At 44.2% G+C, this 23,982-nt stretch overlaps 1 protein-coding gene across 3 annotated transcripts in view; it reads right to left on the bottom strand.

Moving 5' to 3' along the window:
- The window catches only part of PLCG2 (phospholipase C gamma 2), a 111,218-nt gene that overhangs the window by 56,271 nt on the left and 30,965 nt on the right, over positions 1-23,982 (bottom strand). For all 3 annotated transcript variants that reach the window (XM_075008598.1, XM_075008599.1, XM_075008600.1), the window contains exons 3-9: positions 18,227-18,367; positions 12,707-12,800; positions 11,581-11,628; positions 6,014-6,098; positions 5,182-5,265; positions 3,719-3,762; positions 2,087-2,159 (exon numbers count right to left, since the gene is read on the bottom strand). In XM_075008598.1, the coding sequence (XP_074864699.1) occupies positions 2,087-2,159; positions 3,719-3,762; positions 5,182-5,265; positions 6,014-6,098; positions 11,581-11,628; positions 12,707-12,800; positions 18,227-18,367 (569 nt within the window). The remainder of the gene's footprint in view (positions 1-2,086; positions 2,160-3,718; positions 3,763-5,181; positions 5,266-6,013; positions 6,099-11,580; positions 11,629-12,706; positions 12,801-18,226; positions 18,368-23,982) is intronic.

Below are 23,982 nucleotides of genomic sequence, written 5' to 3'. Positions count from 1 at the left end.
AGGTATTTAGGAATGTCATTTTGTTACATCAACGAAGGGTCCTGTGGCACCTTATAGGCCAACAGAAAAGTTTTCAGCATGAGCTTTCGTGAGCACAGACTCACTTCATCAGATGCTGGTCTTGGAAATCTGCAGGGCCAGGTATAAATATTTTGTTACATGTCTTGGAAATCTGCAGGGCCAGGTATATTTTGTTACATGTTTGTTCTGCGCCTAGCACAATAGCTCCTAGTCAATGAGCAGGGCTAGTAGGCACTACAGAAATACAAATAATAAATGAGAATTTAAAAATAAAAAGATAGTCTCTCCCCTAGCTGAAGAAAAGCTTATATAATGTTTTAGGGATCAAATGCTCTGTCCTCTGTCTAAATGCTAGGCTGTTGCAGGTGGGGACTCGATATAGGGGTGAAGTCCTGGCTCTACTGAAGATAGAGGAAATCTGCATTCTGGACTCTCCTAAACTTTACATGCCTATCTGGTGCAACCTGTAAATGCTGAAAGCACAGTTTTCTATAGAAGCTCTCCAGCCTTTCCAAAGAACTAGAACAGGTGGCGTGCCCACAGTCTGGCTCTGGATCCCAAGGCTCGTGGCTCTCCTTCACTGTATCCAGCCCATGCAGGTGGCAGTGCAGAGCCCCCAGCCTCGTGGACCAGACCCTGACTGCAGGCTCTGCCAGGGGCCAAGGGGCAAGAAGCAGCTCTGGGCTCTGCTGTCGCTTGTGGCTGTTCTCCTAGTCGAGGGGAGCAGCAGTGGCCTCTGCATCCTGCCCAGAGGCTTTCTACCACTGCTGGTTGGCTGGAGTTCTGGAGCAGTGGAAGGCAGTGCCTCAGAGCAGGGAGGAGGGGGCAGAGTCATGTGCATCTGGGGGTGCTGCAAAGGTAAGTGCACCCCTGTCGTGCCCAGACCCTATGCCCCCAGACCCTATGCCCCCAGGTGCTCCTGCACCTTATTCCTATTCAGGCCACCACCTCTCCCCTTCCTGTGCCCTCTCTCCCACCCAACTCCCCACTCTGATCCCTCCTGCCCAGACCTTGCACCCCAAACCCTCCATCCCCTACTGCCTCAATCCCACGTCTCCCTCCAGCCCCTCTCTTCCAGACCCCTCAACCCCACCCGGACTCCTCCCTTCCAGACTCCATGCCCAAACCTTCCTACACCCTTCCTCTCACCTAGACCCACACCCCCTGCCTGCTCCTGCACCCACTCCCATCCAGACCTTTCAGCCCTCCCCTATGTCCATCTCCTGCCCAGATCACCCATTCCCAGCCCACTCCTGCACCCTCTCTCCTATCCAGACTCTCCACAGACAAATCAGTCGAGGGTTTTGTTTGTTTTTTTAAATTTTTTGTTTTAGTTTTTTGTTCATTGTTTTTCTTTTTCTGATTCTCACTTCTGTGGCCCCCCAACTAATTTGTCCATGAGTCAAATCATGGACCCCCAACTGATTTGTCCATGGGTCAGTGGCCCCCAACTACCTAAAATACAGGGCACCTTCTTCAAAGAGAGCACACATCAGGAGTGAAATGCTGACGCTTTGCATGTCAATGGCAAAGCTCCCTTTGATTTCAGTAACAACAAGAAGTCCTGTGGCACCTTATAGACTGTGTCAGATGCAGGTCTTTGCCTACAAAGGCTTATGCTCCGATATATCTGTTAGTCTATAAGGTGCCACAGGACTTCTTGTTGTTTTTGAAGATCCAGACTAACACGGCTACCTTTCTGATACTTTGATTTCAGTGGACCTGGAACACAACCCCAAGTATTAACATGGTGTCATCCACAATGGGGCCAGAACGGCACCCTTGATTTTACATGGTATCAGCCACTAGCCACCTCAGTTTTTTCAGAAGCTTAGCGGAGGCCAAAAAAATCCATTGCACACCCTTTTGTTCTTTTCATAGCTGAAAAACAGTAGCTCAGTGAGAGATCACACACCTTAAAAATTAAGATCAAAGTGCAGACTGAACCCACAAAGTTCAATGCCAACTACCAGTCATCCTCTATTTCAGAGCGTGGCTCTTTGAAAAACTACAGAACATTGTGAGCCCTGCTGTGGAAAAGTTCTGAGTTTCATAACCTTCTCACCCGCTGCTCATGTAGCAGAAATCTCTGGAAGTCATGCAAATGAACAGCCGATGCATCTGGGCGGTCAGTGTTTCTAGACACAGGAAAGGGGGACATTTTAGAAGAAATGTTTTATTTTAAAAAAAATTAGATCAAATATCACTGAAATGAGGGCCATAATAGGACCATAGCAGAAAAGTGAATCAATTATATTATGGATTTACACCCTCGTCAAAAGTCCACTGAAGTTGAAGGGGATCTTCCATTATCTCTAATGGACTGTGTCTCAGGTCCCACAAACAGCAGTCTAATGTCTGACTCAGACACCTTTGAATCAGAGCTTCCAGGCTCCCTCTCAGCTTCCATAATGGCTTGCTATGTGACTCAGGCAAGTTTCTTTCTCTCTCTTGCTGTGGCTACACTTGGCCAAAACTTCAACATGGCCATGCTTATGGCCAGATCAAAGAATACTAATGAGGTGCTGAAATGAATATTCAGCAGCTCATTAGTATTCGCATGCTGCCAGCTGCGGCACTTTGAAAGCACCACTTTCTTCTCAAAAGGAGGCCACACATTTAGAAAAGGACCCCCGGGTAGCCACGCTTTCGAAGCACTATGGCCAGCAGCAAGCGAATGCTAATGAGCCGTTGAATATTCAATTAAGCACCTCATTGGTATTCTTGAATTTGGCCATTAGCATGGCCATTTCAAAGTTTTGGCAAGTGTGGCCACAGCCTCTCTGTTTACCCTTAAACAAAGTGAGAACAACATTGACTTACCTCATTGGATGATGTACAGCTTAATTATGGCACTACAGAAATGTTATTATGGCAAATTATTAGCATAGCCATAATCCCACAAGCCACTTTGTCTGGATATTTACCAGATAAGATGATATGGAGAACCAAAACCTCACACTGGCAGTCCCAATAGGGCTACAGAATTGGGCCTTTCTAACCATTTCTAAAGGAAATTCTCAAATGTTTTAAACAAAATTGTAGATGTAAAATTTAAAGTTATAATAAATCAGCAGTGTGCATCACTTTTATGCTGCAGCACCTCACTTCTTCAGCAGGCTGCACAAACAGCTCCCCTAAGTAAGTATCAGACCCATTTTACAGACTGGAAAACTGAGATCCTATGATACTACATGATTTGGAATTAAAAGCCTGTCCTGTTTCTATAGTTTCTGTCAAGTCCCTGAGCCACATGCCTCTTCAGTTAAAAATTAAAGTTCTGCACCAAAAGACACAGACATAACTTCCATCCTTTGTAGGCATGAGCAGCTCTGACTGAAATCTATCTGTAGGTAAGGTTTGACTCTCAACTGCTTCCTTATGCCACTTTTACTCCGTTCTTACTCAGAAAATCTTCCACTGATGTCAGAATTTTGTGAAGAGTGTCTTAAAATGTGAGATGTTAAAATTCATATAATATAATATCTAATTTAATACGTGAAAAATTTTATTCATCTTAACCAGTACTATGGCAACAAGATACTAGCAACATCACTAATGAAAATATTGTAGAGAAAACAGTAACATAAAAGTATAAATGGACTTTTAGATTCCCTGAAATCTTAGGGTATGGAAAGTCCAGCAGTGTTATAACCAATACAGACATATACAACTTTATAATAAAAAGAAATCTCACCCAAGAATGAATACAGAAGAATCCTTTTTGAATTCATCAAGAATCTTAAAAGGAGAATGGGGGAAAAACACATGCACAATAATCAGAAATATCTGTAACTCTTGGTAGGACAAAATGTTTGCATTTTATATATGCTAAGTCAGAAAGATACATTTTGAGTTAAAATAAAAGGTAAGAAACAATAGATTGTCATGTGCAGTGAATACCCTTCAGCCTTCTCTATGTAGAAGTACACAATTCACAGCTAAACTTAATTTTGCTAATGCACAAAACAAACAAGTACAGTCACGTTTCCTAACAGAGAGTCTGGAAAAACTGGACACCCCTATCATATTTAATCACCCAGGTACAAAATCTAAACTAAATGGCCTCCAGGTTGGACTAGCAGAATACAAAGCTTGGGAAACTCAGCTGTAAAACAGTAGCTAAGCAAAACAAGGAGTCTCCTTGAAATGCTGCACCAAGGGTGTGGACTATGATAACTAGGAAATCAGATTAGCTTGCTATACTTGAGCTATGCTCTCCTCTTAACGTAACTTTTTTTCTATTTTATGCTCTTTAATACAATGTCTTGAAAAGAGACCCACTAGCAGTCTTAGCTACACAAAGAAGTCTTATTTCACGCATATGGTGCTTTTTATTAAGACCGTACAGATCTACATTACAACTGTAATTTACAAAGATGAAAAAAGGAATTACCCTAATAATCTATGCCTATGTATAGCAGAGGACAGAAGGTCACTGTTTCAACCATCTCCTCTGTATTTGCAGGCACAATTAACAGGATGCAGACTCCAGCATTGAGGTATTTATGCCGACATGCCTAAATACGTGATTTTCAAAAATGCTAAACATTCCTTCCAGCTCCCTTTGACTTAATGAATCTGGATGGAATGAGCATTTGAAAGTAATGATTCAATAGTTAACCAAACAAATCACCAGCCTAATTCCAGGGCATTTACACATCCCAATGATTGTCACAAGCATGCCTTGCTATACAACAATCATATTTATGTGTCATCTCCAGACGTAACTGACAATGGCACTGCTCATTATTATTTGGTGATCATTACATGACTGGCATAATGGACTAAATTATATTGGGAAGACAGGCAAAAATGAAACCCTTATTTCATTTAACTTTCATTAATTGCATGTGACCTAAGGACAACGTACACACTAGCCAGAAGACTCACATGGCAAACAAAATCCCATCGCATGTGTGTGCACTTTCACATTTTAAACACCCAAGAAGCAACACAAACTTCACTTATTTATTTTATGAATCCAGTTATTGGTGCCGGTTGTCAGAGATACATTAAATACAATATTGTAAATTAGGGCACTTCTGTGGAGATGGTGGTGTGTGGAAGGAAGGAAAAAAAAATCAGCATTTACCTTTTACTCCAGCAAGTAAAAGCAGGATAATAGTATGTAAATCAGCCATCTATGAATGAGCTTACCGATTTCTGCTGCTCATACATAATTTTCTTGTAAAACACATGAAATTGTTCAAAGCTAAGTTCTTCCTTGGGTGCTCCAATTTCCTGTGAGGGAGGAGTATGAAACAGTATATTTGGAATATCCCAGGTTACAGCTGTACAGCAACAAACACAACATGCCCTTTCCAGGTGCCATAGCCTTCCACAGCATATATGGCTACCATCCGTTTACTTTAATTGTTTTGACATAATGGCTAAATGAGAAAACTGAACAAGTAGAATCTTAATCTGTAATACCCTGTTCCTGCCACTCATCTCTAGCCACTACCAACGTGCAGAGAACCAGCAGGCAGTTAGCTAGATGAAAGTGGGCAGCTGGTTAATTAAGAAGACAGCTGGCAGATTCTGAAGAATGACTCATTCAGTGTTCATTAGCCAGAGAATCAGTAACTATATTTTAGGGCTCTTTAATATTCCTGCAGGGATGCAAAGGGGCCTCAAAAGTTTTTAATAATAATTCATAATTAATACAAAACGAAAAGTATCGCTTAATTCACAATGCAAATTCTAGCTTTAAAATAGGTAGGAACCAGACAGTCCTGTGCGTATGGACAGTGCTAACAAGAGGGCCATGAGCCTGATTCTGACTTTGCGCAATACTGCAATATTAACATCAGTAATAAAGATAACAGAAAAACTCTTCTATCTTACATTCAGACTTGAACTCTGAAGTTAGCCAACACCAATCAGATTACTTTACATGAAAAGAAACAAAAGCCATAGGCAAGACACTTTGTGTGTCAATATACATGTTTTCACCAAGTATTGGACAGAAGGTGCTCTCGATAATTACCGCAAATTTATCCTTCAGGAATTTCATGCTGCCTACTTTGAAGTTTACTGAGGGAAGTATGGTCTTCAGTTCCCTGAGGCTGATACTGAAAAACAAGAGGACAAAAATCATGTTCTATTAGTAACCAAATAATTTTCAACTACCTCATTGCATATATTTTCATCAGAACAAAAAGTTACATTTCTGATACATTTTTAAAAGATTCTCTATCCATTGCTCCAATCTGACTGCAAGAGAAGTCTATGGAAACCCTGTTACTGACTTCTTTGGAAGCTGGACAGAACCATACCAAACTTGTTACAGAACAGTATATAGTAAACCCTTGAAATGTGCAATTGCAAGTTGCGCTTAACCAGCATTAACACGAGTTTAGCGCAACTCAAAATCCTGCTCCCCTCAGCCCTGCCTCAACCCCCCTCCAGCCCCATTTGAAACCACCACCACCCCCGGCCCCACTCACCACCCACGTGTGTGGCTCCAGCATAAACCCGCTGGCCCTGCGTGCCTCGATTTAGCCCCCACCCGCACTCACCACCCAAACACGGCTCTGGCTCACCTCCCCTGCTCGTGGCTCCAGCTCAACCCCCGCCCCCCACCCCACCCCCGGTTCAACCGCCCCAGCCCTGCACAGCTCTGGCTCAACTCCACTCCCTGCTCCCCTCCCCCAGCCACAGCCCTAACCCACCCCAGGCTTAACACCCCTGCCCTCCTCCCACGGCTCCAACTCACCACTAGTCTTAACCCTCCCCAACTGTCCCCTCAAACCCAGGGCTTATCTCTCAACAGGAGCTCCTGCTGCTCCCCTAGCTGCTGAACATTCATTCTGCTGGTGGAAAAAAGAACCACCCCGCCCTCCACACGACTTTTGTGAAATTCAAGTCACGCGACGGTGCGTGGGACCACAACCCTCAAGTAAAGCGAGGAACTACTGTACATCTGTTTAAAACAGTGTTGTTAGCAAATACTGTAAAAGTTAAAGCTACAATACCTTTAACCTAAAGCTCTGAAAGCCGAAAAATATCCGTTTTTCAATTGACCTTAACCTAGTCACTGGTTTCTGATAAAAAAAATTAAGATTGATTTTGGGGTTCCCAAAATTCAGCATGCACCTGTTTGTGCAGATACAAACACACACAAACATGGTCTGTTGGCACCTCCCCAATGCATGCATACAACTGTGTTTCTCTATATGCAAAACAAGTATTCAGCATCCAGGCAGGAACAAACACTTGTACACACGTCCTCAAGACTGAGAACTCCAGAACAGTATTCGAGAAATTCAAACCGCAATTCCAACCGTTTTTCATTATGACATTACAGCTGTTTTTATCGGCAAAAGCCTTCTTATGCAATCCTCGGACATGCTCCTACACCAGTGATGGGCAGCCATGAATGGCCATCCTTCACCTCGGGAGGCTGCAGCAGTGAGTGGCCTACTGGGGTTCCACCTGCAGTCTCCCCGTCTGTCTCACACACCCCCCACACACACCCCTTGCAGTCTGGGACACAGGAGCCCCACTATTCTTATGCCACCTCCTCCTCCTCTGTCCCAGAACTGGAACGCCACAAATAAACTACAGCCTTCCAGATCCTGGAGGGAGGGAGGAGTGCGGATGGAGCACAGATCAGGTGACTTGCATGCGCCAAATGTGCTGCGAGGGGAGGGCAGGGGCAGGTAAGTTCAGAGCTGTGGTGTCCCACTGTGCCAAAGACATGGGGGATAAGCAGACAGAATAGACCACATGCGGAACCCCTGTGGGCTACACACTGCTGCAGCCCCCTGAAGTGAAGAAGGGCCACTCAGCCACAGGATCTGTGGGCTGCAGGAGGAGCCCTGAGCCCCAGTGGGCTCCAAGCCACAGGTTTCCCACCACTGTCCTATCTGCATAATTCATGCAAAATTTGCATGCAACTCTCCCACCCCTGTGAGAGAGGCTCCTTTGCAGACATCACATCATCCACACCACCGTCCAGCTCTAGTGCCCATAATTGGATAAACAGGAGAGGATTTAGAGAAGAGCCTCCCAGGGGAATTTTGGGCTCCCTCCCCACAAAAAAAAAAATCTGCAAAATTCTGCATATTTTATTCGTCCGTAAAGAAACGTGGAGGTTACAGCGTGGCAGGGGGGAGCACTGGCCACTGGCTGCATGGAGGTAAAAGATCACTGTTCCACCCCCACCCTCCTGGGGCACAGACTTGGCTGTGGAGCTCCACAAAACGCTGACACTGCACCAGGGCTGGGCCTGCTCCAGAAACACGCCAGAGCCCTGCCCCTCCAGGTCAGGCACACCAAGATTGCAAGCAAGAGGGCAGAGTCTCACATGCATGTCCACCCCTGGCCTCCAACCCAGGTGCCAGGAAGAGAGGCTCAGCCCAGCAGGGAGCGAAATGTGGAGGGACTCCGTGCGGGAATCCAGCAGAGGGGTGAAAGGGTCTCATGTGCAGACGGCTCAGTGTGGTGGATCTGAATGCACAGGGGCTCAGTAAGGGATTCTGTGCCCAGGGGATAATGGGATTCTACAGGGAGGTCCAGGCTATGGTGGTGGAGGCTTGGGGGGGGGGGGGACTCTCAGTGTGCGTGTGTGGAAGGGCTCAGGTGCCAGAGGTGCAGGGATTGGTAGGGGAGGGGGAAATCCAGATGCAGTTGGCTGGGGCTCAGTGAGGCAGTCCTGGTGTAGGAGGTGGTGCTCCTTGGGGTAGGAGCATAGCAGGTCTGAGTGCAGGGGTGAGGTAGGGGGTAGGGGCTCAGTGGGACAGGAGGTTCAGCACCAGGGTCCAAATGCATGGGGGTTTAATGAACTGTGGAGCTGTTCCAGGTACAGTGACCTCCCCACCAGCATGGTGCAAATGGTACTGGACACCTCCCATCTCTCTCATAAGCCTCAGCTTGGGTTTCAATGCATCTGCGATACTTGTATGGCCCCAGTTACCACCGTATCAGAGTGCCTTGTGAGCTTTAATTTACATATCCTCACAGCAGTGCTACCATCCCCATTTTACTAATGGGGAAACTGAGGCACGCCATGACTAAGTAGTCACTCAGGGTGTCTTTGGCACAGCAGGGATAGGAACCAAGGCCTCAAGTTCTAGGCCTTTGTTGTGCCCTGTTAGACCAGGGATCCTCAAACAAGGGGTTCTGACACCCCAGGGGGTCGCAAGGTTATTAACGGGGGGTTGTCACCACCTGTCAGCCTCCACCTCCAAACTCCACTTCTCCTCCGACATTTATAATAGAGTTAATTATAAAACAATTAATTTAGAAGGACAATGGTCACACTTAGAGGCTCGCTGGCTCACAGGGGTCACCAAGGCAAAAACTTGAGGACTACTGCTTCAGATGCCAATGCTGCTCTAAGCACTGGCCAGAAATGGTCACCTGATAGTCAATGTATTTTACAAATATCCATCTGCACAGCTGCCCTGTGAGTTACCGTCACTCCCATTTTGCTGAGACAAAAACTGAGGTAGAGCAGTCAGTCAAGCGCCAACGGCGTGGGGGTCGGTGTTTGAGCCGAGATTAGAACTCAGGGAACTCCTGGTCCTGTTGCTGAACCATGAGAACATGTACTTTTCCCTTTTTACCTCCTACTTCCTCAACCAGGCTGAGCACATTGCCTCCCAACATCTTCATGATGGCCCACACCCAAGGTTGAGACTTAATCTTTTCATGGTAGCAAACTGGCTAAATTTTTTAAAATTAAAAGTCAAAAAGTTAAAATTAAAAAGTTAATTGCAGCATTCATCTGCTTCCTGGAGTTTGCCAACGGTGGGAATTCTCTCTGGGAAAAGTGAAACCACCACCACCTCCCAATAGAGCACCAACCCAAGAGGTTACCTTCCAGTACTAAAAGTACTACGGAAACTAACATAACCTTAGCTAGATGGAGTATTTGTTTTGGTTTTTCCTTTGTTTCATGGTTCTCCCCTCTTGTGGCACTTTCTTATCAAAACACAAGAGCAGCAGAGCAGGTCCCGAGTGTAAGGACATGAGCTGACACACTTTGTCCTTCCCCTCCACACTGAGTGAGTCAGTCTCTGAAACCTAAAAATCTCTCTGAGCCCGTAAGCTTGGAAACTCAGTTCTGTCACACCTTATAGACTAACAGAAAAGTTTAGAGCATGAGCTTTCGTGAGTTAACTCACTTCTTCAGATGCTCCAGCATCTGAAGAAGTGAGTTAACTCACGAAAGCTCATGCTCTAAACTTTTCTGTTAGTCTATAAGGTGCCACAGGACCCTTCGTTGCTGCTACAGATCCAGACTAACACGGCTACCCCTCTGATACTTCAGTTCTGTCAGTGTCCTTCGCTGGGTTTGTATCTCAATCAGCTGCCCAGCACTACAGATAGCTTGCAGGATTGTGTTATCTCCTGCCATAACATGTTTTCATCCATACAAGAACATGTTTTGTTTTACTCTCAGGACAAGGCTAAAGGAGAGGAAACAAATATTATTTTCCATACTGAACTAGAAGCACAATGATTAATGCTGCTGGCAGAAGAGAGGTAGCAAAGCTATGTTCAAGTGCCAGGCACCAAGGAATTAATTTCCTTTTCAAGGCATCATACAACTTACATCAAAGTAATTTCTAACGAGAAATTTGCAGCTGAACTTGCAAGACAGCATCCTTTGCACTGCAACAGGCTATACAGCACCTTGGCAAGGATTCCCCCTCACACTCACTCACCATGAAGGGTGGGTTGGAAGACTAAAATCTATGTTGTTTTGTGCATGGCCTGGAGTGAGCTGATTCCATTTCCCACAGGGACCCAAACATGCCCCCTCCATAATTACGATATGCTGCAGCTCCCTCAGTTGAGAATCACGAGCCCCGAGGTAACTCCTACGCCTATGTCTCCCATGACACATCACAGCATGATATTCGCAAGCAACCAGGACAGTTTCACAAGTTATAGCTACCAGTGAGAGTACCTGCCAACTCTCTGGAACTGAGTCATAATTCCCAATCTAATTCTAAAAGACCACCCCTGGCTTCCTCCCAGTCTTGAAGTCCAAGGCTTGTCTTATGTTCCCCTTGCTTGGCCAACCCAACTACCAGGATCTCCATGATGACATGACCCACGTTCATTGGTCCCTCTGTCCTTCCTCATGCTGTTCTCCATACCTCTCCTTGTCCCTACCTTGCCTAACAAGGATTCCTGTCTTTTCACCCCGTCGTGCCCCCTCTCCTCAAAGGCTCTGACTCACTATGAGGAGTAAGGACTGTTGCGGCTGCTAGACCAACTCAGCTGCTCCCCACCTCAGTCTTTTACCCTCTCAGCCAGTGCTAGGGGCTGAAGTCTGGACCCCCTCCCTGCCTAAAATTATACTCATGCTCACACCAACTACAGAGAAAGGGCTAAAAGCAAAATGATACTGTGTTGCTCGTTTTCTTCTCTGTTACATGATGTACACGCTTCAATGAATTTCACATGCTTGATCTCTCCTTAACAAAACACAAAACAGAACAAAAATTCCTAACAAAAGAGCAGGTGCAGCATCCTGGATCCTCTCATGTTCACTGACCATGAAAAGTAAGCAAAATCTAAAAAGGGTGAAATTCATACCTGTTCCTTCTAGTCTGATCAACAGAGTAGATCTGCTTTCTCAGCCAGCTGGGGGAAAAAAAACCAGAAAAGTTATTTTAAAAATTAAGAACAAACAGAGCCTGTTCAACATCTCAGTTTCAGTGATGAAAGTAAGCAGAAATATTTCAGTTGGAAATCTAGCATCTTTGGAAAAACGTTCCAAATATTTTCAGGTGCTGCATCTTCACTTGTTATATTTTGTCGCTTTCAAATAATATTTTCCTATTTCCAAATAAAAGGCTTTTTCTCCCCTTGTTGCTATGTAACAAGTCCTCAAAAATAAGGGGAAATGATTAAATATACTTATAGAAGAGCGTGCAAATAACTGGCCACAATGAAAGCCACGTTTTCAGTGACTGAGTCATTTGAATACTCTGAGGCTATGTCTACACTCGAGGGTTTTGCTGTCAAAGCCCGGGGGGGGCGCCCAGATTCCCAAGGTGTTCTGTCAAGAATAGACAGACAGAATGCAGCACTTTTGTCAACAGTCTTATCCTGCTCTCCACAAGGCACAACACCTCTGTCGACACGAAGATGGGCTGGAAATTCCAGGGGGCCCTCTATCCACAGACAGGGCTTCCAGGACACTGGGCAACACTGTCTGCTGTGCTTCTCGTTGGCTGTTTTGTTGACAGTGTGGCCAAGCAGCAATTTGGCCGTGATCTGTCAACAGAAGTTTTGTCAGAAGGTATCGCCTGACAAAAACTTCTGTCTACAAATTGCTGTAATCTAGACATAGCCTGAGAGGCCAACACACACACAGAGCAGACTTTTCCATGAACTTCTTAAAGACTTTCTTTGACATCCAAATCTGGAACCATGCAAGTTTATATAACAAACCAGCCAACCACCCACAGAGCCGTGTAAGGAGCCAAAACTCCACAGAAGACTATCTCGTGGCATAAGCTCTTCTACAAGATCTGCATTTGGATCGCACTTTGTAAGTATAGAATGCTGTCCATAGAGTAATTGCTCTCAATGTAACAGTCAGACCACACTTGTTTTACCCGTAAAAATGCCTTTTCAGTTTTTCACTGTCAAGCTGCAAAGACGTGTCAATGTGTTGAAGAATCTCTCAGAGACAAAGCAGGGAAATTTCATGTACCTCTCTGTGATTGCTGGTGTGGAAGCATTCATAGCTTCTTGATGCAAGATATTCAAGCCACACAGCCATTTATCAGCATCTTCTTTGGAATCAGCTGCAAAGATGAACATGCTGTGAGAAACTTTAATACAAAACAAGGACACAATCTGTGACTTTAGATAAACCTTAGTAGATGAGGTGGGCTGGTTACCCAATCTCCATGGCAATCTCACTACAGAGCTTTACATTGCCAATCCAATACTTTCCAATCAAAGAGCCTATGTTCTTAAGGATTTCTTTTAAAATGACTTCTAGACCTATCAAAATCCCTCCCGTCGCCCATTCGCCTTTCACAAGTTACTTCATCAGAACAGGGGAAGTTTCAAAGCCGCAGCAGAAATACTGCAAACCTGCCACTAGATCTTCAGTGTGATACAGCAGAATTTTTGCTTTTTTCTTCTTCTGTTCTCCAGGTGGCCAAAGTGCATGCCATGGGCTGAACGTAGCCCAAGGGACACTGTAACAACCCTTGCCTTTGAACAGGAGTCCCCAGTGCGTTCACCACTCACCACACGTGGTGAACAGGATACCACGTTGTGGCGAATACGGCTGTCAAGTTGCATGCAGCTCTTGGAGCCTTTAAACGGGGTCCTCCCGAGAGCCACATGTAGGGAGCACCATGCCCCCGCGCTGTACACACGCCCCACCGCTTGGTGGGAAAAGTGCATGGTGGCTGCCCTGGTGGCTCTAGTGAGTCACTGGCATTGAATTAGAATGGGGGGGTAGTTGGGGGTGCCTGGCTCTGGGGGAGGGCATTCAGATAGAGTGGGGAGGGCTGGGAGTGTCTGGCTCTAGGGGAGGGCATTTAGAGGAGGGCTGGGGGTGCCAGGCTCTGTAGGACGGGGAGGACATTTATTTATAGGGGACTGGGGGCGCCTAACTCTGGGGGAGATGGGGCATTTATTTAGCGCTGGGGGGACGGAATGTGGTGAATATGGAAAGGTGACAATCATAAATGTGGCCATCTTTGAACTCCTACTGGACATTGCTGCTTTAAAATGAACATGGGGCCTCTGGATACTACATATTCCAGCATGCAATGCTCTAACTTTAACTCTTCTGAGTGATCTTCAAAACAAATCCTTCATCCTGGCTGCTATCAGCATCTCACTATGTTGTCTATGCCTGACTAAGGACTTGCCAGTAAATTCACTTCACTGATTTATCCTGCAGAAAAGGTATATTTGGGAGAAGAGTCTACGTTCCCTCAGACTCCTGCTGCAGAATTAGAACTCAGATGTGTAAGAACATAAGAACAGCCATACTGAGTCTGACCAAAGGTCCATCTGCTCAATATTCAGACTTCCAACAGTGGCCAATACCAGCTGACCCAGAGGGGGAAAAAGAACAGGCAATCAACAAATGATCCTTCCCCTGTCACCCATTCCCAGCTTCTGCCTTTCATCCTTGGCTTTATGGCTTCAAGTCTATTTTCAGAAGAAACATGGCTAGAAATTTTATTTCATTCCAAAATGAGTTGGCATCAGGTACCCACAAAGCAAAAGTGTCTGTTGGTGATGATCCAGCTTGACCCAAGTACCTATTAAGTCATGCATTGCATATTGGGAACTACAGTCCCTGGCGGACATAAAGTTGTATTATTAAAAGTGCATGTGGACAGTCTGCAATTTTTCTTTCATGCTGCAGATTAGGCGCAGTGTTTGCCACCCTCAATTAGGCAGAATTTGGACAGGCCTGCATTATAGCATTCCAGTGCAGGAGTTCATCAAACTTCCCTCCCCAAAAAAGTCCTCCTGAAGAATTACTTCCTGCCAATATCTTCAACTGAAGCAAATTCCACAACAGCCTTTCAAACAAAAACAGTCTTTCAAAAGCTACAGAGTTTTTTTAAAAGTATACTTTCAAACAATGCTGTATTCTCCAGCTTCAGATCCCAGGGGAAATTATTTTCAATTAGTGACATTTTCAGAAAGGACAGATACCACCCACTGCCAGTCTGTCCCAAAGCAATTCTGTCCATTAAAAAAAAAAAAAAAAGCTGCCATTCCCACGTCAGTAATGGTTCCTTTGTATTGTTCCCAGAAACCAAGACAAAGTGCTTTAACCAAGAAAAAAGATTTTCCTGGTATTGAAAATATGGGTCATGTTGTTCTGAGATTCAGTATTATGGCAACAAACCTCCTGGTACCAAGTGTTCCCAAAGTACTTGCAGCAGCCTGATTTTGAGAAGAAAGCAACAGGGGAAAATGTGCCAGCAAAGTGTAGTGCACAGTTATATTTAAAGTGATGTGCCACATTCTTAAATTTCTGGGATATTATGGGCTTAGTCTAAATTAAAATCTAGTACATGGATTAAAATGTTCACAAGCAGCCATTAATTTTCATCATACAAAACTATGCTGGCCCCTTCACATGCAAAACCACTGTGCAATGAACTATAAATTATTTCATGAGCATATATATGGAGTTTCCTTATGTAAGCACGTGGAAAAGTCCCTCAGCTGAGGAGTGCATCACTTCCACATTTTGAGAAATCTCACCAGCTGTTGTAGGGATTATAATACTCACGGTGCACTAAATCACATCTCTACTACGAGCATCTCAAAAAGGACTGTGGCTTATATTACAAGTTCACAAGTGAATTTAATGCTCATGAAACTGACAATGGTGATCAAGCACAGAATTAAGAAAATCCTGTATTTGAAGAAACCAGCAGTCCAGGTATTCCAGTGCCCAAGAGGGAGCCAAGGGGGTAATTCCCGGGGCCTAGTGATTCAAAAGGACACAGGGATCCCCACCAAAGCTCCTGGCCCTTTAAATCACTGGCAGAGAGCTGCATGGAGTGCTCCAGGTGTCTCCAACATCTGTCTTTTGAGGAGGAAAGGGACTTGTAAGTAGCCCAGGCACTTTGAAGCACCGGCAGGTTAGTTGCGGCTTCGAAGTTGCCGCGGGGGAGAATTAGCTTAATAAAGTACTGAATATGCACTGCAGCACTTCATTAGTAATCTCCCGACACCCTACTTCAAAGTTGGGAGCTAGTGTAGACACAGCCTGAAGTGCCAAGGAAGGTTGAAGACCATTTCAGTAGATGGGTATTCCCTTCTTAAAGGGAAAATTCTTTCCTAATTGCCATTGATTAGAAATTATTTTAGGCCCTAAGGCATAAGGGTATATATCACTTCAAAAACTCCAGTTCTGGCTTTAAAAATTATCTTTTTTTAACGTAATCTGATTATCTCATCCTCCATAAATATATCCCATCCATTTTCAATCTTTCGCCTAATGACATCTTGTGGCAATGAGATTCATAGCACAATATTGCATTGCACATAAAAAGAATTTGCTTGAATTAGTTTTCAATTCTCTGCCTTTCAATCTGATTAACATTCTTCCTCTTCCTATAGAGATGCACAGTCCTTTAGCCTCCAGTCATAGGCACTTCCTATTCCAGTCATAATCCGCTCCAAGGGTTTGGCCAACACTCCAGAGCTGGGCTGATGCGAGCCAGTTTACACTGATCTAACTATAAAAAACAGCAGTCATGTAGCACTTTGAAGAGTAACACAATGATTTAGTCAGTGATGAGCTTTCATGGGACAGACCCACTTCTACAGATCAATTGTATTTCCAGTACAGACTGACATCTGTAAGTACAGAGGTACAAAAAAAATTGCAATAAAATTTGACAAATCAAGTACATAGGGTTGAAGGAGGGGGATGAGGACTGGCGGGTGTTAAGTGTCTTGCCTGGGATAAAAACTAAACAGTGGTCCTGTAGCACTTTAAAGACTAACAAAATAATTTATTAGGTAATGAGCTTTCTTGGGACAGACCCACTTCTTCAGATCTATAGCCTTACCAGAATAGACTCATATTTCGAGTTCATATTCAAATTCGACACATTAACATTTGATAGGAACAGAGACAACAATTACCCCATGCATTACAAGGACTGCTTCCCTTCCTTTGATGCTCGTAATTATCTCAGGCTGCTTCGCCCCATGGGGCCTGACACAAACAGGGGGTGCACCAGCCTAGTCAGAATGGCCCTCATCCATGGCAGGCCCAGACAGGGAAGCTGTGGACAGCAGCACTTCAGCCCAGCCAGAACAGCCCCCTATCCATGGCAAGGCGGGGCCGTTCCAGCCCATCTGGGTTGAAGTGGCTCACTCCCCGCCCACCCAACTCCGTTTAATTGGTTAACTGGTTAAACTTAATGTTTAGCCAGTTAACTAACTAAATGGTATTTTACATCTCTACCTGCCAGTTCAACTGATACAAGTGCTTTTGATAAGAAAGCACACTGCTGATACAAGGTACAGAGCAGAGACATGTACAAGCAATGTAATTACTGCCATAGCCATATGGTGACATAAGTTAGGTTGACTTAATTTTGTAATGTAGACTTGGCCTAATTAAACATACCCAGCCTGTTGTGTGCTAGTTCTCTCTGATATGGTCACTAAGAAATAAATAAAACCAATTCATTTTTACTTGTGATCCCAGGAAGGTTTCAGACTCAGGGATGAGATCCTGGCCCCCAAATAGCAAAACTTCCCATTGACTTCAGTACAGTCAGGATGTCACCCAGGGTCTCAAGTATTCAAGTCTCACCTGAAATATTTAACTGGAAAGGCTCTACACTGCTAAACATGAGTGAATGAATCAAAGACCTGTATTTCATGAAAAAGACTCTAACGTTCCTGAGGAAGAAGCATCAGGGAGCTGTAGGTTGTAAAGAGATGGATCAACAGAAACATGCAGGGATTTATTATATATCTGCTGCTTATATGTCACTTACACTTCTGCCTTGCCGTGAGTGATAGGCATTTCATCTTCCTAAAACTCAGAGTTGATCACAAGACTGCTTGCAACAATTCAGACACATAAAATGATCCACTCATAAGCTATGTAAATTATCAGTTTAAACAATGCAAGGAGAAACAATCTCACCTAATAAACAACTTTACACAAAAATTACAAATGGCACAATTCCAGGGTACAGTAAACTCTTTCATATCTGGCAGCCCTGGGACCACGAAGTTGCCGGATGTTCACATATTCTGGATAAGAGAGAGGAATACCTAGCAATGCATAACACTAAAGAAAAACAAGCTTAGATATTAACAAATAAAAATGTATGCAGAGTATTTTATTTACCAACAACAACAGTATTACACACTGTAAACTTATACTGTATTTGCTGTATTTATCTGTATTGACTTTCACTCTACTTTACATATGGAAACCGTAACTAAAATTTATTTATAGTTAAAATGCCAGTTATTTGAGAGTACCAGATGATAGAATGCCAGATATGAAAGAGTTTACTGTATTCAGAGCAGTAGGATTAAAAGCATGCCATCTGCCCAACTCCTTGGCTTTATGTTTGGTGTCTGTTAGAAAAGACAGGGGAAAAAACAGATTATGCTTTACACTGCTGCTCTGTTAATGCTATAGATCCTTAGTCTACAAGATTTACTGTTGATGGTTTAAAGAAGAAAAGAAAAAATTAAGTACCTGCTAAGCTTAAGGTGTTGAGAACAAACTGATTACCATAAAAAATAGTGAAGCTGTGCTCTTTACACTGTGTTGCTTTTGCACGCTCAAAATCCTTTGCATTTTTCCCAGGGCGAATTTCCTTTATTTCCATCAGATCCACTGAAACACAATAAATATGAGTCAGTACAAACTCTATTTACATAATTACTGCAGAGACAAAAGCAGGAAGACTAACACATCAAAACATTCATTATTAATGTATTAATTTATATAAGTGATGTCTGGAACTTGCTACTGTGGTGGCTATACAAATGAGATCCCTTTTTGGCAGAAACTTAGATGAATGCAGTGAAAACATTCTGGTGACTCTGACACTCTCCACTGACCAAGGTATGTATAAAATCAATAGGCTCAGTAGGAAGACTTGTCCACACACTTTGCAAGTATCATTGACGCTGGAATTCACTTTGGCAGGTTCCATTCACAGTGGCATTCCCTTTTTGACTGGCAAACTGTTTTGGTGTACTCAAAATGGGCAAATGAACCACCACCACTGGTAGCTGATGTTCCTTTATTTGCACCACAAAACCAATTCAAACTTTCTGGTGTGCAGAACTTGGCAATTTTTGCAGGGAAATCAACTTTTTTTTTTCTGCTAAACCTCAATGTAACCATTAAGATATTTATGAACCTTCCTCTCTTCAGATCCAAACAGGTCTCTGTCTTTTAATACAATTTTTAGCACTGCTATGTCACCTATGCCTTCCCATAGAACAGAGGTAAGCAAACTTTTTATGTGGGGCCCCACTTTTCACCCCTCCAATTAGCAGAGCCGCCCCGCCCCGCCCCGCCCCCCCAACCTGCCTAATGTAATGCAAGCCGACAAAAATTTTGGACGTGTTCCTATGAAAAATAAAAATCTTTTCAGCACGTGTAAGAAAATAAGTGTGCAGAATATGAAAGCTTTATTAAGCAGTATATACATGTGAACACACATACATATCAACAGTAACGAGATGGATGATCTTAAGACCCATGAGCCGATTGCGCTGCACACCCCCTCATGAAATTTACAGACCCCTGCCATAGAGAATAGCTGCCCTTGAAAGAGTCATGACGTGAGAACACTGCGCCAATATATGGCCTAGCAAAGGACTAACTCTAAACAGGTTGAGAGGCCTGGGGCTCCTTAATATTTGTGAGGCAGCATTGAAATAGAATATGTGCACTCTTACGATAAGATATTTATTAGAAAAATGAGGAAGTGGTTTCTTTCTGCCTGTAGACTGGACGGAGGCATGCATGGCTCTTCCTACTTTTGACAGGTCAAGAGTTACTGGTTACAGGATGAGGAGTGAAAAAAAAAGTTGCACAGCTGCTCTTGAAATGTGTTTATCAAACCATGCAGTCTCAGAGGAAACTGACTGGGAGGTTCTGTGTTTTACAATTCAATGATACGAACAACGTATTTTAAAAGAATGCCTCGTTGCTACTGGATCACAACTTATCAAATTCAGCAAAATAAAGAGCAGCAGGGCTGACCACTGTTATTAAAGCTCTCTGGGAGGATTAATTTCAGCATGATGTGGGATTGGTTGCAGGGCATTGGGAGGGTTGATCAGCAAAGCCTGTACAGTAGAATATTCATACATCTTGAAATTTCTTACTGTGAGAGAGACTATCCCTAACTTTATGCTCCATTTGTTGTTGTTTATCCCAGAGACATGACTGAGTGGGGGGAGCATTATTATTTTATATTGAGGCTGCATTAAAAAGCTAAAGTCTTTGACCAAGTCCCCATCATGCTAGGTGCTGTACACACATTCAACAAAGAGATAATCCCTACTCCACATAGCTTTATTTCCTCCCAAATATTAATTGGCAAAATAAAGTGACCCCTCCTTCTCCCAGACTCCACTCCCAAACTTCCAGTAAGAACTTTCAAACATCCAAAACTTTCAAATACAGCTGCATAGAGTAAGCCCCTAAACCTCCATTTAGGTGCTGCAACATGTAGCCTGAATTTCAGAAGTGTTGAGCAACAAAGAGCTCCTCCTGAGGGATTAGGCCTCTCGAATCCTCTTACTTAGGAACCGAAAATAGGTCGGAGCCAGTGTTCCCTCTACTTTTTTCCACGGGTGGAATACATTTTGTTGTGTACAGCAAGGCATGTGTGGATGTGCACCACCAATAGAAACACACACTGCCAGCTGTGGCCACTCTGCTAATCAGCTGGGCGGCACCTGAATCTCTCCTGAGCAGCCATCCAAATGCTCAGTTTGCAGGGAACACAGATTTGAGCCTATCATAAGGTGTCCACATTTGAAAATGTTGGTGTTACTTCCCACGCATTTCAAAGGGAGTTTGACAGACACATAGGGTGCAGAGATCAGATTTCAAGTCAAATTAAACCAACAGGGAAACATTTATCAGATTCCCCGTTCCACTCTACTTGAGAGCCTTAGCCTATCACCCACCAATCCAGGCCACCAAGCCTTCAGATTGTGGGTTTGAGACTTGCTTGATCACACAATGACAGGCTAACTTCAGTTCATTCAACTGCACAATGGGTGCTGGAGCCACAGGGCTAGGGCAGTCAGAAGTGTCATTCCCTTGTGTATTGTCAGCTATGAAACTGACATGCCGTAGCGTACACCTCAGCCGGATAAGCCATTGGCTTGGGGATACTTTGACTTGACTATAAAACTCTACTGAACACGACGCTCAAAACCCAGAGATAAAAACAAAGATTTCCCAACCCCAATTGTTGTTACCATTACGAGTTACTATTACCCCATAACGACCTCTGACATAGAAAGAGACAAACTTGCTTAATTTCTTCCCTCTATTGTGTGTGCGCACACAACCCTATTTTCTTTCCACTGCATTATAACCCTGATACTCCACGCTCATGCTTCCCCACCTCCAACTGAACGTGTTATTGTACTTAGAGGAGGTGATTATGTTTTTACCAATATAGCTGTATTAGTACAGTCTCTAGTATGGATGCTGTTATACTGATCTGAAGTGCAGTTCATTCCTCTTTCCTTAAAGGAATAAGCTATGTTCGTTATAAGCACTTTTATCAGGGCTGTAGTGAGGTGGCCGTGGGGCCTAGGACAACCCCCTGCTTCAGGCCCTACCTGTCCCTTTCCCTACCTCCTGGTCCACCCCTTCCCCAAGCTCCACCCTGACTCCACCCCCATTCTACCCTCTCCCCCACGTAATACAGTCTCTCTCTCTCTCTCTCTGTGGCAGGAGCTGGAGAAGCCTGGCAGTGTGCTCCACTAGGTTCCTCCACCCTCCTGGCTCACTGAGCCTCGCTTCTCCTTGGAGCGCCCTGGGGTGGGAGTGCTGTTTGCCACCACCGCTGAGAAGCCATGTGCAGCAAGCCAGCAGAAGCCAGTGCAGCATGGAGGAACGGAGCAGGCTGCTGGGCCACTCTGGCTCCTGCTGCCCATGTGGTGAGTGGGGTGAGGCAGCCTCTGCTGCCACCACGCCTGGCTGCCGTAGTCTCCCAGTCCCTCTGATCCACCGGACAGTGGGGCAGCTGCTGCATGGCCACCGCCCTGATTCATCCTTTGGGCGGGATGGCTCTGACTTCAATACTACTGGGGGTTACACAGCTTTAATTATATCAGCACAGTTAAAGGGGAAGAGTTTTGTGCATGGACAAGAAGAGCCACACCGCACCCCAGGCTCTGTTCAGATGTGCTTTAGAATTCATCTAACTGGAGGACAAATCAGATAATAAAAACTTAATACCCAGTTAGAACAAGTAGATGAATGATTAGGAGCAGATATTTAAAAGGTATTTAGGCACTGTTCTGTTCAGCACTGCAATGCCCTAAGAGATTTAGGAGCCTAGATCCCATTTTCAAAGGGATTTAGGCACTAAGTGAGCACAACAACACTTCAATACCTTTAAAACCCTGGGCCTAAGTGGCTAAGCTCAACCATGAAGGAAAGCGGTTACAGGGGAAGGAGAACAAAAAGAATGAGAGTGACATAGGTCAACTTCCTATCAAGAGTTCAAGTTCCATATCTTTTATGTTCCTGGAATTATCATACCTACACTAGCTATCACCTTTCAAAAGGGGGATGCTAATAAGCCACTTTGGCAGATGCTAATGAGACACTTATGAATATGCAGTGCCTCATTAGCATAATGGTGGCCACGTGCGTTTCGAAAGTGCCGCTTTCGAAACACACACCACCAGTGTAGACAGGAGCCTTTCAAAAGGGGGCCCCAGATTTCGAAAGCCCCTTCTTCCTATTTGGTTTTGAGAGGAAGGGGCTTTCAAAATCCAGGGGGTCCTTTTGAAAGGCCCCTGTCTACACTGGCAGCGTACGTTTCAAAAGTAGCACTTTCAAAACACGCGCACCTGCCATTATGCTAATGAGGCACTGCATATTCATGGCAGCACCTCATTAGGATCTGCCAACGTGGCTCATTAGCATCCCCCTTTTGAAAGAGGAGAGCTAGTGTAGCCATGGCTGTATTGTATAGAAATAAAGTTCTATAGAACTTCATAGGGTGAAATCAATAAGCTGCTGTACAGCTATCCTAAATAAAATCCGAAATCCCTACAAGCCATCTCCCTTGAGGTTTCCAACTGGCAGTTTGTTGGACTCATCAAATAGCTAGACTTAAGAAAGGATTGGAAGGAAGGAAAAGTAGCGGCTTGATGATTTACTCCACAGAGGGTGTTCTCTGCATAAGAGGTAAGCATAGAAGAAAGTAAAAGGATGCCTGTGTAAGATATGGACAAACAGACAATAGAGGCTGACTTCATCAGTGAGGCAGATAAGAACAAGCAAGCATGGAGGGACCAACTGAGCAATGAACTCTTAGAGGTAAGGACCAGGAACTTTATCCAAGGACTAGTGAAGTCCATCAGAGCCTTTCTAAGGAAATCTGTGGGCTTAAATCAGACCCAAAAGTCAGTTTTTAATGGAGTCGAGAAGGAGGATCCAGTGAAGGGAAACAGAGAGGGAGTAACATGGTCAGAACAACAGGCCAGGAAGATTATTTTAAGAGCAGTGTTTTGCACTGACTTGATAGAATAACCAGGGTCTCAGGAAGATGAGAGAGAAGATGGTGACATAAAATGTGAAAAGATGAGGATCCAAAAACTTTAGTGGCATGGTCAGAGACAAATATATGGATAAGAGCACAAATACATATATAAAGGCATAAAAACAGAGAATGGTTTTGCCTGCAGCCAAAAGTTTGCTCATGCATTTGACAAGCGGATTTCAGAAAATATAATCAGACATTTGCGTTATCAATGAGAGGTTTCTTCTTAGGAGGGGCACAGAAACCTGACTTGAACTCAGTCACACACAATCCTACACTGCAAAAAAAATGTGCAAATGAGCACCCAGCATATAAAAAACACTTTCAGTTTCCTTTTACAAATGCACCTTGCAGTGGTTAGCAGAGACAATGGCTCTTTTCTCACTTCCACATAACTCAAGATTTAACTATCAAATGGCCACTGACAAGGTGTACCATTGCATGCCTGTTGTTTTAGACAAAACATGAATGTGATATGGGTCTGTGAGGGGAAATCAATGTTTTTTGTCAAAGAATACAGACAGTACACACCCCAGAAATCTTACACACTTCAGTATGCATGTAGTACAGCAAGTAAGTTGGTTCATGGCAGGGCTTCAATTCAGCTGAAGCTGTCTGAAGCAGACTCAGTGGAGCTCTGGTGAATATATTAAAATTCAAGGGGCATAAGTCCTGAGCCCCAGTGCCCCCTATG

Source organism: Carettochelys insculpta, chromosome 14 (assembly GCF_033958435.1).
Source record: "Carettochelys insculpta isolate YL-2023 chromosome 14, ASM3395843v1, whole genome shotgun sequence".
Classification (NCBI taxonomy): Eukaryota; Metazoa; Chordata; order Testudines; family Carettochelyidae; genus Carettochelys; species Carettochelys insculpta.
The sequence above is the reverse complement of the archived record's forward strand: the minus strand, read 5'-3'. Positions and strand labels throughout refer to the sequence as shown.